The following is an 18,904-nucleotide window of genomic DNA, read 5'->3' on the forward strand; positions in this document are numbered from 1 at the left end:
ATTTAAAGTTAAACTGCTGATTCATGTCACCAATAAAGGAGTTTCTCACTTTTCGTCTTTACCAGCCCCTAATGTTCATCCATGAACTTGTGCTAACATGTATGTTTTTCCTTTCAGATAAAAACAAAGACGAGAAGAAAGACACGTTCGCGGAAAAGCTAGCCACACAAGTCATCAAAAACCTGCAGGTCAAAATCACCAGCATTCACATCCGATACGAAGATGATGTATGTGCCTCTTGATCTTTCTCACCTAAAAGCCTCTTGAAATGTGATTGTTTGTGAACCTGTAACATGCCTTTCTTTTAATTGGAAACAAGTGTTATATAGTTGAACCCCTTCTTACTTTAATTTACAGAAATTCTACATTGTGCTACATAATGCTACATGATATCTTCCAAATCTAGAAGGGCTTCAGCAAAGGTCATAAAGAATGATATTGGGGGGTAGAACAGCAATTCTATAGTGTTATTTACTGATCTACTTTACATTGAGTGCAGTAGAATACCAGTCTGTCAGTTTAATGTTATGCACAATTTCCTTTACTAAACAGTTAGAATGGAAAGTGAAGCTGTAAGTGTCATCTGTACTGCTTCTCATCTGTCAGTTGTGGTAGTTGGCCACCTGCTTGTATGACACTGTTAGCCCTTATGATTTTGTTTTGTCTTATTTTTTGGATTTCCAGATTTCTGATCCACAGCGTCCCCTCTCTATGGGCGTCACCCTGGGAGAGCTCAGCTTGCAGGTGCAGTACCTCAGAGCACAGTATAGAGCACTGCAGTACATGTGGGAAGGGGCTGGAACTGTTTAGTGGGGGCAGATTGAAGCAGGAGAGGCTGATTGATTGATCGGTGTGGTTCTCGTGGCCTGTAATCACTTGCTCGGTTCCCTGTCCTCATTAGTTAGTTAAATAACTGCTGTTTATAACTGAGTCAGTGTTGCTTCTTGGAGAACATTTTATATTTAAACTCCTTATTTGCTGATAAGCTATATTTATTTGTGCTTAATGCCTTCAGTAAAGGTCCAAAATGTGCATATTTGTATTGATTTTGTTTGCAAATGATAGGTTTTACAAATAACAGATGTATTCATTCCTGATTGCATGTCCTCCCTTGAAACTGAACAGTGTTTTTGCTGAGCAGTGCCTGGCAGTACAAAACAAAACACCAAATACAACAAACAATGGACAAAAACTGAAAGGCATATCCCCCCCCACACACACGCACTGTTCTCTGAATTAATTTCTTTGTATAAAATTAAACATTAATCGTAGGTAAATATTATAATACGTAATTCCCATAAATTACACAAGTGCGAGAGTCCCATCCACTCAACAAACAGTACTTCCTCAGTATTGCGTACATCCCCATATGCAAAGCAGACTACAGGTAGCGATGATGTCAGCTACTATACAGGGCCTTGTTTGCGCAGCACATCCAAACCAGGATATCTGGCATTATAAAGCCTAGCCTTCCTCACTCATGTGTGAGGTGTGTGCTCAAGCAATGTTGTAGTTGACATGGCTAGCTGTTACCCATTTTAACTTAATCTTCATCTTAATCCTCAGTACCTGGTCGACTATAATGTTTCACTATGTGGAAGTTTATTACAGTAGCACTGTTTTAAGATAATTACAGGGTGTCTAGCTGCAGTCTGGATGCTACTTCCCTTTCATTTCCTCTTTGTGCTGAATAATATTTGTTGGTCACACTTTACAGCCCGCCCCCCATGCTACAGTTATCTTTGTTTAGAAACACTGTCTGTGGCAGTAATTGTCAGAGAGTAAAATTTTCATTGATACGAAGCAAGAAAATTATATCTCGGGCATTCTGTACCTTTCTGTAGAATAGGAAGGAGAGGTCATTTGCTGCATTCATTTTGGTTATAAATTTGTATGCAGTTTTCTGTTCAAACAGAGGAGAACACGGTGTCCTCTTTGAAGACCTGTCACCCAAGGAAGAGAGCTTTAATTAGTGTGCAGCACTCAGAGCTTACTTGGATCAAAGTGAACAGGAAATTGAATTAAGTAACAGTTTTGTGCATAAGCAAAAAGTGGCAGTCTTCAGTAAATGTGTTCTCCAAACCTTTTTCTCTTCGTTGAATGGTTAGCTTCACTAACATAATTCAGTGAGAAAAATTAGACGCTTCTTTAGAATTATGAAAACTACTAAAGCTTAAACATTTGAAAATAGTTTACATAAGCTATTTTTACTTTTTCCCCAATCACAAATTATATTCACTTATATAATCATAGATTTATAAATGTTGGATATTAAGCAAAGCGCCTTGGGACTGGATGTGACTGTGATAACAGTTTTCAATAAAATGCTAGCTAGCTGATTTTAAAAAACTTGATTGAAGTCTTTACTGATAACATATTTTCTTAGGAACATGCATTTGGTGCCTTTGAGCACGGGTTGATTTTTATAGCCAACAAATAGGATGTTAAAATTGTTAAATTCTCTCCTTTTTCACAGACAGCAGATGAAAACTGGAAGCCATGCATACTAAATGAAACAGTCAAAATCATCTATAAGGTAACAAACATCAGTAATCACAATAAAAATATCACACAATCAAGTGTAGTCTTGTCTAATCTAATCATCTTTTTCATTCAGATCAATTTGGGCATATTGTTTTATTTTTAATGAGATCCCTTTTTACCTGTACCTCTAGCTCTCTAGACAGTAATGTCAAGGAGTTTCACTCTAGGTTTTCACCCTTTTTCTTTTTGTTTTTATTATATATTTTTTTGTATGTCCCTTGATCTCTCTCTCAGCATGGTCTGTTCTGTCTGTGGACTTGTCAACCTGTCAGTCTGTCAGTCCATCTGGTTGACTTGTGCTTGTCACTCTGTCCAGATATCCAGCTAGTTGTCTATCCAGTTAACTCATTACAATAAAACGCATACAAAAATAATATTTCTAAAAGATTGCAAAACCATCCTGACTGGAGAAATATGCTGTGACTGACTTGTTTTCGGTGTTTATTCCAGCTTGTGCGTCTGGAGAGCCTGTGTGCATACTGGAATGTCAACAGTCCATTGTTCTACAAAGGCTCCTGGGAAAACATACTGGTAACCTCTGTTTTCTAATTATTTTTAAATAATTGTTATTCTTTTTAGTTTGTAGCTTTCCTTCAACTATAACCTACATTTATATGGTATACCTTGCTCACTTCAATACATTTTTATATCAGAGTCTACATTACTTTGTTATATTATCCGAAGGTGATATGCTGGCAAATCAAATGTTTGCTTAATGATTTACCGCCGGTTAATGTGATAAACTTGAACTCAGCTGGGGTCACCTGATTCAATTTTGTGCCAGGGTAGGATCACGACTTTTCCTAGAAGTACTCAACATAAGATAAAGTGTATTATGAAGACCAATAACTAATGGAAACAAAGAATGGAAAGAAAAGTATACTTTTGGCCTGGTGGTTTGTTCAAACAGTACTACATTTATTTTTGTATACATGTCTGCCACATCACCAGTACAATGCTGCTTGTAGTGCTAACTAGAAGGAATATGGATGCAATAAATAGCTTAAAAATAAGCTAGTTCACTGCTTTCAGACTGTTCTAGTAGGTGTTAAAAGGTTACTGTTAATACACTGAATATGTATCAGTAAAACATTTTCTCTGGGTTTAAAGTCAAGCATATCCAAACAGCCTTGATGCTTTTTCAGGGTTACATTTTCACTTTTTGATGAATGGTGTGTATATATATATATATATATATATATATATTATATATATATTTTTTTTTAAGTTTGTATGTAGTGTGCAGCATTTAGCTCCTGTTCCACAATCTCACTATTTTTAATATTCCTCTTTAGGAAACATCAGTGTTTATAGATTATACATTTATTGAGAATTACATATTTTATATCACTGACAGTGGTAACACATATTCAGTTGCAGCTTTCTACCAAGGCATGTCATTATGACTTTAATTTGAGTTGGTCTTTTGTGCAGTTAATCAAACTTGTGTCTTTACTTCTAAAACTTGTAATACTGCTGTGTGTACAATGTTCAACTTCCAGGGTTTCTTGTACTTTTTGGGGGGTTATTAAATGCATTTTCTCTCTCCTGATTTGATTGCATATCACATTTTGAATTATGAAAGATTTTTACATGATATTATACTGTTATCTATTTTTAAAATTATTTTTCTATTTATTTATTTATAATAGTAGTCATAGTAGTTTTTTGAATACTATGACCCTCTATGCAAATTCTAAAATATTTAACAGTTAAATACACCACCTATTTAAAGAAAAAACTATACATACGATGATACGTTATGCTCATTGACATTCATATGTATATCATCCATAATAGTTGAATCTGTGTCTCAATATCAGGCTTCTGATTCCAGGCCTGCTCCATTTTGTGCTTGGTGGTTTATCAGAGCTGTATTATCTCTGTGTCAAAGCTTCTCATGTAATATGTCAGGTCTCTATATTCCTGCACTAATGTACTGTAAGCTGGAGCGGAGGCTGTGATGGCAGAGCTCCTTGTTTTTCATTGTCTCCCACTCTTTGTTGCTAATCCTAGTGTCCTGTCCATCATATTGAACGAGGGCCCTAGGTAATAGCTGACCTCTCTCTTGAATCTTTCATTGTAGTCCTCCCTGTGCACATTAGACGGGGCAGCAATCTAAGCAAGTGAGCATGAATCAGCGTGAAAGCTGGTTGTGCGGCCTACCTGGTGCTCTTAGGCAGAAGCTGAGGAGATATTTAATTGCACTCAGCAAAATTTATCAATAGGCACTTAACGAAACACTGCATCGGCTGAATGGTCTTCAGTCCCTGCTCTATTGCACCAGTGGCAGTAGACATCGGAGCTCCCTGAGATAAAGCACAGGCTTGGCTCCACTACTGCATCCGTTCTGCTGGTAACAGACATAGCAGCTGGTCGCTACATTCAGCACATTAGTATTGTCTGATCTGATCATACTGTGACTTTTGATTAGAAGGATATAAGCTGTTTGTGGAGGGGTTACTGCAATAGGGTCTCTCTTTTGAGAACAGCTGAGGGTGTTTCAGGACAGCCGTATAGTAACAGAAGCACGTGACATGGCATTCACAACATAGTGGATTTCTACCACCTCATCCCACAAAGACACTAACCCTAAACACAAATGGAAACTGAGCTTGATGCTAAAAATACAGAAGTTTCTGTTTGCAGTTTGGCGGGTAAGTGAAATAATAATCACATGTAATTCAGCTTAAGAAGTATGATGTGTATTTTTTATTTAGGCTTTAAATATGGTGCTCTTCTTCTTATGCACACTCTGGCAAGCAGAAATGCATCCAATAGCCCTAAGAAAATCCTTCATCCAAATGAATCCCTGGAAAGCCAATGAGCTTCACTGTTTTGATCAGAGTTGGCATTTAAATGTACAACCATTTACATGAAAATGAAATGACTCATCTAGCTAAATATTAGTAGACAATTGCCTTAATAACAACAACAATACTGCTGGGAACACTTTTAAATGAAACAGGATGTCGAGGTAATCATGCTTGTGAAAAAGGCACAATTAGCTAATAGTTAACTGATGCCGAGGGATTTAATTGCAGTCTAAATGAATATTCAAGCCAAAACCATATTTTGAGGCATGCGAGTGACGAGGTGTTGCACAACAGGAAGCTAGTATGGGAAACCGTTCGTTCTTGGAATAGGGTGAACATTAGCATTATATATATATCTATATATATATATTTTTTTGGTCTGATTTTAATTAGCCTTTTCTTTCAGAAGCACACCTTTGTCACACGTAACTCATGATCATGTTAAGGAAAGATTATTAGCATAAGAACATAAGAAATTTTACAAACGAGAGGAGGCCATTCGACCCATTGTGCTCATTTGGTGTCCATTAATAACTAAGTGATCCAAGGATCCCATCCAGTCTATTTTTAAATGTTCCCAAATTTTCAGCATCTACCTCATCGCTGGGGAGTTTGTTCCAGATTGTGTCTCCTGTTTTCTATCTTGAATGCCTTGAAGCCCAATTTCCATTTGTGTCCCCGGGTGCGTGTGTCCCTGCTGATCTGGAAAAGCTCCTCTGGTTTGATGTGGTCGATGCCCTTCATGATTTTGAAGACTTGAATCAAGTCCCCACGTAGTCTCCTCTGTTCCAGGGTGAAAAGGTTCAGTTCCCTCAGTCTCTCAGTAGGACATTCCCTTCAGACCTGGAATAAGTCTGGTTGCTCTCCTCTGAACTGCCTCTAGAGCAGCGATATCTTTCTTGAAGTGTGGAGCCCAGAACTGTACACAGTATCCAGATGAGGTCTAACTAGTGCATTGTACAGTCTGAACATTACTGCCCTTGTTCTCAATTCTACACTTTTGACAATATACCCTGACATCCTGTTTTGCCTTTTTTATTGCTTCAACACATTGTTTGGCTGGAGAAAGTGAAGAGTCCACATAGACTCCTAGATCTTTCTCATGTGTTACTTCATGTAGTTCTATCCCTCCCATAGTGTAATTATAGTGGACATTTTTGTTACTTGTATGTGATACCTTGCACTTGTCCACATTGAATTTCATCTGCCAGGTGTTGGCCCACAACTGAGTATTATCTAAGTCCCTCTGAATAACCTGTGCTGCCGAGACTGTATCTGCTGAGCCACCTATTTTAGTATCATCTGCAAATTTGACAAGTTTGCTAACTATCCCAGAGTCCAGATCATTAATATAGATTAGAAAAAGCAAAGGCCCTAATACCGATCCCTGTGGACAGTAACTCCACTAACAACCTCACTCCAGTTAGAAGCAACTCCTCTAATTGACACCCTCCGTTTCCTATACATCAACCTGTTCATAATCCATCTTCTTACATTACACTGAATGCTGTTGTAATATTGAAAAAAGCTCATAGCATTAGTTTTAGATCCAAGAGCTATGTTTCTTTCTATTTCCCTCTTTGCTTTCCTGATTTTTTTCTTAAGATCTCTTTGCAGTTCAACATATTCTTTGTATTTAGTTTCATCTCTATCCCTTTTGTATGTACTATACAACATTTTCATTCTCTTGATATTTTTTTGCATACTTCTATTAAACCATTTTGGCCAATGTTTTTTGGTCCTTAATTTGCTAAGTTTTGGTATAAATTGCTCCTGAGCCTCAAGTAGTACATTCTTAAAATAAAACCATTATTTCTTGGCAGACGCCCTTATCCAGGGCGACTTACAAAATATAAGCGCAATACAAAGTGCAAGATTGTGATCACAGTTTGCCATTGGTTCTCTAACTGTGTCCCTCTGACTCTATCGTGGTCATTTGAAAAGATCAAGTCAATGCATGCGCCCTCTCTGTTTGGTTCCCTGACAAATTGAGTTAGAAAGCAGTCATTTACCATCTCAACCATTTCTATTTCTGCTTCTGTAGTCCCAACTGGGCACTCCCAGTCTAATTGAAATTGAAATCCCCCATTATAACAACCACATCCTTGCTACATGCAGTCCTGATTACACTGTACAGTGCAACATCTTGCTGAATATCTGAGTTGGGTGGTTTGTAACACACTCCTACCACTAATCCTCCGGATCTTTTATTCAAAAGTTTAACCAACAAATATTCTGTTTCATTACTAGCATCTAATTTGAGTTCTTCTGCCTCTTTTGGCATAATGCTACCCCACCACCTCTTCGATTTTGCCTGTCCCTCCTAAACTGTGTGTATCCTTCCAACTTGTATTCATCCCCATCATTTTCTGTAAGCCATGTTTCTGTCATTCTTACAACATCATAGTCACCCGCCAGCACTGTGGCTTCTAGGTCTAACATTTTGTTCCTTATACTCCTGGCATTGAGGGACAAACATTTCAGGACTTTCCTACTAGTAGTTTCCCTTGGTTTTCTTTCCTTAGTGGAACATGTCCCATTGTCAGAGCTCCCTGCACCCCTGGTCCCTAGTTTAAAAGATTCTCAATTACTCTGCACATACACTCTCCCAATGCATCCCAAAGCATGTACTGTTTACGTGAATTACCAGGTTACTAGTACCATTTACCATTTTGTCCTTCGGTTTAATTTCTGTGTTAATGTTGTTATTGGGAAATCTACCAACTATAAATATGGCATAAATCTATTACTAGGTTACCACCCAGTAGTTAATAAGTTACTGTAATTCTAAGTGGTTTATTCTACCCATATTAAAAACTTGTAGATTATGTACCAACCAACATCCTTTCAAGTACAGGTTTGGTAGATTTCATCAGCAGCTCATTCTTCATTCTCCATGTTGAATTATTCAGTTACATTTATGGGATGGTCAGGTCACGTTTGTGGCCACAGTGAATCTTTTTAATGAGCACTGTTATTAATTCGCTTTAATCTTGCTGTAATGATGAGGTAGGGCTCACGTTTAGGATGCAATTAAATATTGTCTTTGTGAATACCCAGACAGGTTAATTTTGTTTAATAAATGTATGATTGTTGATTGTCTCTCAAGTAAAACATTCTAAGTTACCTTTTAACAAAATAGTCTAACATGTTGTAAAATAACAAAATGACACTTGATTAATATGTACCAGATGTGAACAAATTTAAAAAACCTGTAATCTTGACAGTGTTTGTCTCTTTCTGCAATACATCAGTTCATATATTCATGATTGTGTCGTAATATTGTTGCATTTAGCAAGACTGCTTAATTGCACTGCTGGACAGTTAGATATATTTATTTTTTTAATGCTGATTAAACAAGTCTTGAGTAATGCCTACTTGTGTCTGAGAGCTATGACGCACCCATTGTATTTGTAGTATCTCATTAAAGATGACAAATGGTTTCAGAGTCATCTGCCTAAGGGCAGATAGCACTTTGTATGTAGCACAGTCCTGAATACTCTGATAAAGGAGAAATAAAAGCCAGAATTTGAAAGCTTGTAATGGGATTCCCTATACGGTACAGGGCCTTTATTACTGTTCTTCTGTGCTGCTACTGACATGAGTTGATGCAGTGTCATCGTTAGCCCAGAATAGCTGATTATTCAATGAGGTATTTTCTTTCTCTCACTGTACTATACAAGAAAGTTATTTCTTGGTGACAGTCAGTCAACAGTCACTCCCAGACAAGCTCATAGGCTATGAAAAGAGGTACATGCATATTGTTTATGTTATTGTATTGATAATTTGTATTGATAACATACAGGGAGAGGACATTTTGATTAAACAAAAAACAAAAAAACACTTCAGATTAAACATAATAAAACAATTTGTAATTCAATTGTGTTAATTGTTTATACCCAGTGGCATGGTTTCCCAACACGCAAACCACGCAATTGCGTGGGGCCCCAAGGGGCTAGGGGGCCCCCTGATGCCTAGTACCTGTGTTATATCACAGGTTGAATTGTAACTTGCAACAAATTACTTTTATTTAAATTATTTTTAATGTAGCAGTGCTGAAACCTCTCTGTTTGGTGCTGCGGTAAGGTCTCTGCACTGTGGCACAGGAGAACCGGGTTCAAATTCCACTGCTGCCGTTCTATGAGCAGCGCTGTGAGAATAAAGTTTCATTTTAATTTAGAATCCTCATAGCCTATTATACCAGAAAATACATTAGGACATTTTTTCATTTATTTTTTATCATTGTGGGCAATTTTTGTTTCAGTATTTAGTATTGTTATGCTAAGAAGTATGTTTGTATTCATAACTCTGAAGTCACACGAATCAGACGAAAGTCTGAGCATTGACTAAATGGTCAAATTCCTTGCAGAATGACAAAAGTCTGCGCAACATGAACGCACCCCATGTCAACAAGCCGACAGAGTGATGCCTGTAGTTCTACAGTTTCCATTGGAAGCCTGCAGTTACAACCATGTAGCCGGAGTTATCGATAAATAGGGGTGAGATTAAACAGTTTAAAAGACTACAACTGCCGTGGCTATAACTGTGGGATTTAATTAAAGGCTGTTTTGGAATCGTAGGACATTTAGAAGTATTTGATCTAAATCAAACGAGACAGTAAGTGATCAGGTTTTATTTATGTAGCTACTGAATTGAATATGTACTTTAAATGTTATTTATGATTTATTATAGCACTATTTGTTTTTATAAGTATAAGTATTTCCAGTATGATTTCCAAAAGAGAACTTGTTGATGACAGTCTTTTGTCTGTGACCTTATTGTTTGTGATTAAAAGCTTGTGTCATGACAGGTAGAGGTGGAGGGGCCCCTAAACTGAGCTTTGATTGGGGCCCCAAAATTGACAAACATGCCCCTGTTTATACCTATATGTATCCTGCTTTAATGTAGTATTCATCAATCTGTTGGTAACTGGCTTTGACAAATGATTAGCCAAGACAAGAGCTGTTCATGTAGTAGTCTGGTTATTAGATAATTAGATCCTTTCAAAAGGTTTTTTAACCAAGATTCTCCATTAAAAAAAAAATATGTTGCCTTTATTCAAGTTCCAGGGTTCCTCTCTAAACTACAATCCACAGACACATTCCTGTATTAGTGTTTTTTTTTTTTTTTTATCCATAAGGCTTTGGAATCATTCAAGCTGTTTTCCCTTCTCACACAGGACCCTGGTGTTTTAATTGCTCTCTTTGAACTCTTGTCTCTATCTCTCTACAGGCAAAGCTTAAAGCAGGAATCAGTACAACCAACACTGAGCTCCAAGACTACCAATACAGTACGTAAGCAAAACTAAAAAACACAATATAAGTTAGCATGGGAACAGAGAGCTTTTATCTCTTTTTTTCGGATTAGGATTCCCTTTGCTCTCCATAGCAACAGAACCAAGCCACAAGGGAAACCATGGAAATCCTCTCCTATATCTGAGCAGTCTTTTATCTCCAGACACCCACATTAGCATCTGATTAATTGATTGAATTTATGTATTGTTTTTTTGCCAGTCAAAATGCAGCTTGTCTTTCGATCTGCAATACCCATGTTTTACCCATGCATTACGCCTGCAATAGCCAATAACAATGGATTACACAAGTTGAGCACCCTGTTACACACTCTTGCAGGAAGATACTGTTATGCAATGTTAGTTGCCTCTAGTATAAAGTCTCTGTGTGCGAAAACACCACCACATTTGATTGGCTAGCTTAAAAATACAATTTCTGTAATGTCAAAGCTTTCTGACAATATTAAGACCAACTACTATGGCATCACACCAGTCTCATATTATTAATCATAAATATCATAATAAATAATACAAATATGATGCAATATGAGAAGCAAACAGGAGTTAATTACTGATGTGTGATTAGGTCGAACAATACCTACTGATATCAATGAGTTTCATCTCTGCACATCATAAGCTCATGAAAGGTACAGTGAAAATATACACTTAAATGGGATCCTGTAAGCTTTGATTCATAATATTGGGATTCAAAGTGGTGCATTAATTGGCACCTTTTGGAATGAATCCACAAGAAAGTCATCATATTTTCCTCAGATGTTTGGTGATGCGAGAGCACAACAGCATTAGAAGCACTGAATTGCAGGATTTAAGACCAACACTGTACATGCATCGTGAATAGGAGATCGAAAAAGGCACTACTAGTCAGTTGACATTGATTCATCGTAGAGAACAGTCACCATTTAAGAAAGCAGTCAAACTTTTTCATTGGCTTTGGTACTGTGGAAATTTCCAGCAATTGTAATTATTATTAATTTTCTTTTTTTCTCTCCCAAGTTTTCAAACCAATATTTGCTTCTGCAAAACTGTGCATTAACCCCTACGCTGAGATTGAACTAAAATCTCCAAAAGTCAGCTTGGATTTGACTGTGCAAAATATCGCCATTGAAATGACCAAGCCACAGGTAAGGAATAAAACTGTGGTGGTTTGTTATGAAATAATTTGTATACAATAATATGTTGGAGCCACACAGCTTTTTACAGTACTGGTTATTTGCTTTGAAGCCTTTTTTAACCAGTTCCCTCCTAAATGGGGGAATCACATTTCAAATGTTGTAAGCCATTCCCCTGTTTTAAATGTTTGTTTTTATGTCATATGCCCGTGTCTATATACAACACCAGGATTGAGAACCAGTGGTATGTAGGAACATCTGACCATCCAAGTAACCATATAGCCATTTTCAATAAAGCTCCCTCATACATTACAGCTGTATATTTAACATTCTGCATACACATACCTTATACAATTATGGGTGTTGACTATCTATTTGTTTGATTATTTTTTCAGTATCTCACTATGGTAGACCTTCTTGAATCCATAGACTGTATGGTTAAAAATGCCCCATACAGGAAATACAGACCAGAGCTACCTGTCCACAAGAATGCCAAACAATGGTGAGTGACTAGGAAAAAAGCTTTACCAATCCTAAGAATATGGCTTAAAGAGTTTATGATATTTAAATACTCAAAACCTTTCTAATAATCAATTTAATATGAAAGTTCCAAAGTTGGCTTATTATGAAATGTAAATATATATATTTACATCTTTCCATGTTTCTTTGTGTCATTTGCAGTTTCAGTAACACGTTTGCTAATTTTATAGTACTTAAGATATGGATGGTTTATACATACATATATATATATATTTAGCATGCTGTAACATTGAGTTGAATTTCCTTCTGTGTTACTCATGGTTTAATTTTGACTCTATTGTTTACAGGTGGAATTATTGTATTACCAGTGTGATGGAGGTTCACATCAGGAGACAAAATCAAATGTGGTCCTGGGCTTATATTAGAAAGCACAGACAGACCCTAAAGGCTTACAAAGCAGTTTACAAAACCAAACTAACACAGAGCAAACTAAGAGATGACATAGAAAAGCAAATTCAGGTGACTTCATCATCATCATCATATCTGTGACTTTCTTCAATGAAATAGCCCCCATCATGGCATTATTACGAGAATAGATTGCATATTTCCTTCCTGAAGTTAATGATTCTGACATGACTAGATCCTTTAAAAAAAACACATGGATCTTTATTGCTTTGGCAAAATTACACGTGATTATAAAAGTCTTTTATTTAACTTATGCTTGATTGCACATGGCATTATACTTGAGCTTCGTTGGTAATCTGTTTTGGTTCTGCTCGTTTCAGATGTGAAAAACTACTTTGTATACTGTTGATGTTTTTTCTTAAGTCATGTAATACTTATGACTTGAAATCAGGTTACCAAAGGAAAGATGCTAACTTAAATTTGAGGGATGTAAATTACTTCTGTAAATGAATCTGGATCTTCATTGTGTGTTCTTTATCCATAGGAGCTAGAGAAAATTCTTGATGTTTTCAATATAACCCTAGCTCGTCAACAGACACAAATGGAGGTTTGTATTATTAATATTATAAGTAGTAGTTTTTGTAGTAGGCTATTATATATATTTATTAAATTTGTGTTATTACCTGCTGAGTTAACTCAAGTTATTAAGAATGCATACTAAATTACATTCATAGAGCAGACCCCTCTTGGCCTTTACAAACATTTCCCATTCTATTGTGTTTTACTTGTTAAGTTGTAGTTTTTCTGGATTTTTTATTCCCGTAAAATGTTACAGTACTTATTTATACTATACCATTTCTAAACTATACCAGATCTGATGGGACTAAATCATTTATGTTTCATCTCTTCAGGTGGTGAGATCTGGCGAGAAGGTTGTGGGGAAGAAGCAGGGTGGAGAGAAGCAGAGTGGAGGAGGGTTCTTCAGTGGACTTTTTGGAAGAAAGAAAGGGGAGAAAAAAGTGGAGGAGGATTCAAAAGAGGCTGACAGTAAGCTACTAGACTGACCTTCTCAATTTAATACCAAAAAGTTGCCAAATAATACAGCAGATCTCTATCTAAGGTAGAATTTAGCCACTGCCCAAAGCAGTGCAATTCCAAAACATTATTTTGTTTTGCGCTAATAAACCTAATTTTGATTTGTGAAAATAAGACGAGACAAGATCAGCAGTTTGACTACATCTCAGAACTCACTGTCTGCATTTTTACCACCTGCCTATCTGTCAAATCGCTCCCAATCCCAGGCAAAGGCTGATATTCAGGAAATGCTTATAATTGGCTCAACTCAACTGAAATCTACAGAGAACAGCCTTGTAAAGGAGAAGCATGGAAGGTTAACAAGAATCAAGAGTTTTTAGAATGCGTTATCCATCCTCCCAAACTGAGCAGCTGTCTTGCAGTAGCCTTTCTAGATACATTAAGCATGTGTTATCATTGCTGTTGAAGAAGGTCTGTCTTCTGTTTCTTCTTTTCACCTCTCTAGGTATCGATGAGTTAATGACTCCTGAAGAAAAGGCCAAACTGTACACTGCCATCGGTTACAGCGGCAGTTCCCATAATCTCTCCTTACCCAAGGAGGTTGGTATTAATTTTTTTTTTTTTTTTTTGGAAGGGTTACAAATTACATTAACATCCTTACACCTTGGGAGAAAAAACTAAGCACATGGAAATAAAATGAAGACATTGATTCACTGAAGAATCCTGTTGGTCCTGTCACTCCTGTGTTTCAGTACATTGCAGTAGTGATAACATTCCAGCTGTTCAGCACATCCATCACAGTTCGGGAGGAGCCCAACGTGCCGGAGATACTGAAAGTGCAGATGATCGCCTTGAGCACCAGCATTTCACAGCGGCCGGCAGCACAGGCCTTAAAGTAAGAGCTGTCTTACTCACCATCAGCCCAACGGAAGTCATCTTTAAAAAGAAACCAAAACTAACACTGTGGCAGCTGAACTAGTTTTAGAAATAAACATATATTTGATGTTATGGTCTTTCTCAAGTAACGGCAAATTGGTGCATAGGCTCTCTTTTAATTTGTGTCTGTTATGATATTTAAGGTGCTTTTATGTAGTTCTTATTATACATTCTCATTATATACTCCTTTTCTTAAATCCTTGACCCACATCTATATTTTGTTTCTTATCAAAAGATATGATCTGAATTATCATACTTCCCGCTGTTTCTTCTGTGTCACTAACAATGAATTGTGCCCAACTTGCTGTTTAGAGTGGAAGCTAAACTGGAGCACTGGTACGTAACTGGGCTGAAGCAGCATGGCTCTGTCCCCTCTCTCATTGCCTCGATGGGCGACTCCAAATCCTCCCTGCTCACTGTGCTGTTCGAACTCAACCCAGAGGCCAGCAATGCTGACCAGGTGCTGATGGTGCAGTCCCAGCCGGTGGAGATCATCTACGATGCTGTAAATATACTCTCTCCTTTATAACCATCTTACCTGTGTTTGTCACCACAGCTACACAGCATTGATCTGTTCAGTTGAGGAGCAGTTAAAATGCATTTCTGTCATATTTTCTCAGATGACAGTCAATAGTCTGGCAGAGTTTTTCAAAACTGGCAAAGGGGTAGATCTAGAAGTGCTTACTTCTGCCACTTTGATGAAGTTGGAGGAGATCAAGGAGAAGACGGCTGCAGGTAAACCGTAAATCTGAATGATATTATCCTACATGGCTGTTATCAGTTTGCAGTTCAGCGTGATTTGAATTGCCCTTTGCAACGGTAGGCGTCATACCACTTGTTCAGTGTACTGCATAACAAATCACCTGTAAAATGAACAGAAATGAAAATTCTGTAATACATTTATCAAACACAATTGAGAACTTAAAAAAATAAATTAAGCTCATTCATTAGAATATGCTGTACATCTTAAAAAGCACAGAGTGTACTTACAGAATGTCAGACAGTCAGGTCAGGTGCTTGAGAAATGTGATGTTTTGATTAATGTTTAAAAACATAGCATGAAACTTGTGGAAATTTCATTTCCTAAATATTGTGGCTTGGATAGACTGATCAAAAACTGATTTGTTCTTTTATATAATTTCAAAGAAGAACAAGGCTCATTATATAAAACTCTGAAAAACAGCCCAAAATTAGGTGTTTTTACAAATAAACTGGATTGAATTAAAGCATTTATAGATATGTCATAATTATGTTTGTGCATTACTTTCAGGTCTCTCACATATCATCAAAACGCGTAAAGTGCTTGATCTCAGGATCAATTTAAAGCCCTCGTACCTTCTGGTGCCAAAATCGGGCTTCTATGATGGGAAATCAGACCTGGTAATCCTAGATTTTGGTAGTTTGCAGGTATGTGTAATAAAACTGTGTACTGTATTAAGTATAATTATACTATAAACTTAATCCATGAAGAGTTGGATATACCTGCCCTTCCTCTGGGAATTGTTTAATATCTGTATTATAATTTAATGGTAATGGAGTTTTAAATGTGTTCCCCTCACAGAGTTAAATTATTATATCTTTTGCAGCTGAACAGCATAGATCAAGGTGCCAACAAGCAGATCTCTGGAAGTTTCTCCTCCCTGGAAGAGATCATGGACAGGGCCTATGAAAGATACAGCCTAGAACTCAAAAGCGTACAAGTTCTCTTTAGCAAGTCTGGTATGTTAGGTTTCTACTCAATTCCATCAGATTCCTTCTTTCAAATGTGAATGCCTTTTGCATTAATTCAGTAATTATTTGTCATCATTCTGGGGAAACATGTTGTCCTTTAAAGGCTGTAGAAGATCTTATTCTGGTTGGTATTGACGGCCATGCTTTTTTCTATGTATTTTTCTACAGGAGAGAATTGGAAAGCTGCTCATTCCCAGAAATCCTCGAAGCAGCATATTCTGCGTCCCTTGGACATCAAGGTGCAACTAGCCAAGGCCATGGTGGAGAAAGATGTCAGAATGGCCAAGTATGCAGATCCCTCTCTTTTATTTAGACAGCGTGTTCATCCTGGAACATGCAGGAGGAATCTCCCAATACAGAGCAGAGCCTCTGTAACCATGAGGACATACAAACACTTAATAAGTTTGTCCTTTCTTTCATGAAAGAGGAAAAGCTGTTTGCTGCTTTGTGGAATGTTTTTCCTCTTCTTTTCTGCAGTGTGACTTTTATTTAATTGTTTCAGATTTAAGATTTCAGGAGAACTTCCCTTGCTGCACGTAAAGATGTCAGACCAGAAACTCCAGGATGTCATAGATCTTGTTAACAGCATCCCCCTGCCACAAATGGCCTCCACCCCCAGCACCCCCACAAAAAAGGTCAGTCTGGCCGCAGCGTGAGAGATTAAATCCCAGAGATTAAAAAGAGCAGGAAGGCAAATGATCAAAGAACGAATTAATGTGTCAAAATCTAAACAATGCATATTTATAATAATAAGAGTGATATTTAAGCCTGTAATGCTTCTGAAAATAAAATAAAAATATCTGTACAGCTCACTGCGCCAACAGCAGAGCTAGAACATTGTGAGGAGAAGGGATACAGCTTCCATTGAGCAGGCTGTAGGCTCACAGGCCAGTCACAAGGATTACTGTTGTGCTTTGGAAGCCCTGGCTCACTTTGAGCCTAATCAATTCCAGCAGCACTTGGTGAATAGTACATGGTTCTTGTGGTCATGCAGTCAGCTGGAGGAGCCAGCCTGGGCCTTTGAAGGAGTCTTATAGCAGCTGAGCCACTCGGGAACTCTACAGTGTACTATAGAAACAATAGCCTAAATGCAGCCAAATTATTGTGACACCTTGTGGGTTTGGACACAGTGTCCAAGCTCTCAAGGCAGGGCTTACTATACAATAGGCAGGGTTACAGTGCAGAACATGAATTTATTATATAAATACAATGCTTGTGTTCAAACCGACCAAATGAGACCGACCAAAACACAAACAAAATCCTGACTCTTATTGGAGCATTCCTTAACATATAAACGGGTCCCTCTCTACACATTCACTAAGCATAAACCAAAAGACACAGTACTCTGGCAGCCAAATAAAGTCTGTGAGCCAAGTCTAATGTCGATGTCCATAAATACTACCCGTTAATCTCTTTGTGCTCCTCTCTCGTTCTCACTCTCTCTCACAGACATACTGGCTCTCCTCCCTGCCTCTCCCCAAAAAGAAGCTGAACGCTTCCTATTGTGTCAAGGGGGGAAGCCAGTTATGGAGGGAATAGCAGGTCAGGTTTTCCCCCGTTAAATCACCTTCCCTGCGGTCCGGGGATGTACAGCGCATCTCGGGGCTGTCTCTTGTCATGCGGCCTTGCACAACATCATAAAATATATCTATTTCAATATAGATATTGATAGATATATCTTGTCCCCTTTTACTTTTAAATAAATATTTTTGTAACAATATGGTATAAAATTAAACCACAGCTTTCATTATTATTCCAGGCTTTCCATATATTCTGAGAATATTGCCTAATTGTGCCTGCCCTTGTACCTTTCCCCCGCCTCTCTGATGTGCAGCTTTTTTGTACTGAAAGACAATGAACACTGTATGAAGTAAAGTGATTCATACGTTGCGTCTATGAAGCGTTTCTTTCAGTTAATGTTCTATAACAATGGCCACAGAGAATCTAAAATAAAAAAAAGAAATTACTTGTAAGAAGAATGCTCTGTCAGTTAAGCTTTTCCTTTTGTTTTAGATACCAGCTATTCCATTAGTGGAAGCCAGACCTGGGGTACGTTTTGAACAGAGCCTAAGTCCTTCGGTCCTTTTGGATGTTCAAGATACAGGTTGGTGTTTCAATTCTTAACCCATTGTGCCGTGTAATGCTGATTGTGTGTGTATTAAGACTTGTCTGGTTACATTAGCCCGGACTATAACCCAACCTCTAAAAAGTAATGAAAGTAAAATTTTGAGTGAGTTTGAATTTTTCTGTTACCAGTGCGACCCAACTGATTAGCGATCGTTTTTTCAGCTGGTCTTCAATTTAAAAATATAACTTCTTCAATTTGCCTTTGCAAAATAAATTGCTGCTAGCACTCACTTCTGCTCCTCATTTTATTCTGTTATTTTATGTAGTATGCATCTCATAATTGTTTATTACCTTTTTATATAGTATTTACATCTGCATTTGTTTAAGAAGCTAAACATTCGGTAGATGTTATAGAAAGCCTCTGCTGTTCTTTTATGCAACATCGCCCCCTTTTGATGGAAACAAAGAAA

The 18,904-nt window shown here is 37.5% G+C and overlaps 1 protein-coding gene across 5 annotated transcripts in view; it reads left to right on the forward strand.

Moving 5' to 3' along the window:
* vps13c (vacuolar protein sorting 13 homolog C) overlaps window positions 1-18,904 on the forward strand; it is a 97,270-nt gene that overhangs the window by 29,086 nt on the left and 49,280 nt on the right. For all 5 annotated transcript variants that reach the window (XM_066701863.1, XM_066701859.1, XM_066701862.1 and 2 more), the window contains 19 exons: window positions 118-227; window positions 685-744; window positions 2,477-2,536; window positions 2,995-3,075; window positions 10,593-10,650; window positions 11,665-11,792; window positions 12,176-12,282; window positions 12,608-12,779; window positions 13,210-13,272; window positions 13,577-13,712; window positions 14,206-14,300; window positions 14,453-14,595; window positions 14,949-15,141; window positions 15,257-15,371; window positions 15,907-16,043; window positions 16,223-16,355; window positions 16,536-16,653; window positions 16,870-17,002; window positions 18,381-18,471. In XM_066701863.1, coding sequence (XP_066557960.1) covers window positions 118-227; window positions 685-744; window positions 2,477-2,536; window positions 2,995-3,075; window positions 10,593-10,650; window positions 11,665-11,792; window positions 12,176-12,282; window positions 12,608-12,779; window positions 13,210-13,272; window positions 13,577-13,712; window positions 14,206-14,300; window positions 14,453-14,595; window positions 14,949-15,141; window positions 15,257-15,371; window positions 15,907-16,043; window positions 16,223-16,355; window positions 16,536-16,653; window positions 16,870-17,002; window positions 18,381-18,471 — 2,133 coding nt within the window. The remainder of the gene's footprint in view (window positions 1-117; window positions 228-684; window positions 745-2,476; window positions 2,537-2,994; window positions 3,076-10,592; window positions 10,651-11,664; window positions 11,793-12,175; window positions 12,283-12,607; window positions 12,780-13,209; window positions 13,273-13,576; window positions 13,713-14,205; window positions 14,301-14,452; window positions 14,596-14,948; window positions 15,142-15,256; window positions 15,372-15,906; window positions 16,044-16,222; window positions 16,356-16,535; window positions 16,654-16,869; window positions 17,003-18,380; window positions 18,472-18,904) is intronic.

The sequence above is a fragment of the Amia ocellicauda genome, chromosome 4, assembly GCF_036373705.1.
Source record: "Amia ocellicauda isolate fAmiCal2 chromosome 4, fAmiCal2.hap1, whole genome shotgun sequence".
Lineage (NCBI taxonomy): Eukaryota > Metazoa > Chordata > Actinopteri > Amiiformes > Amiidae > Amia > Amia ocellicauda.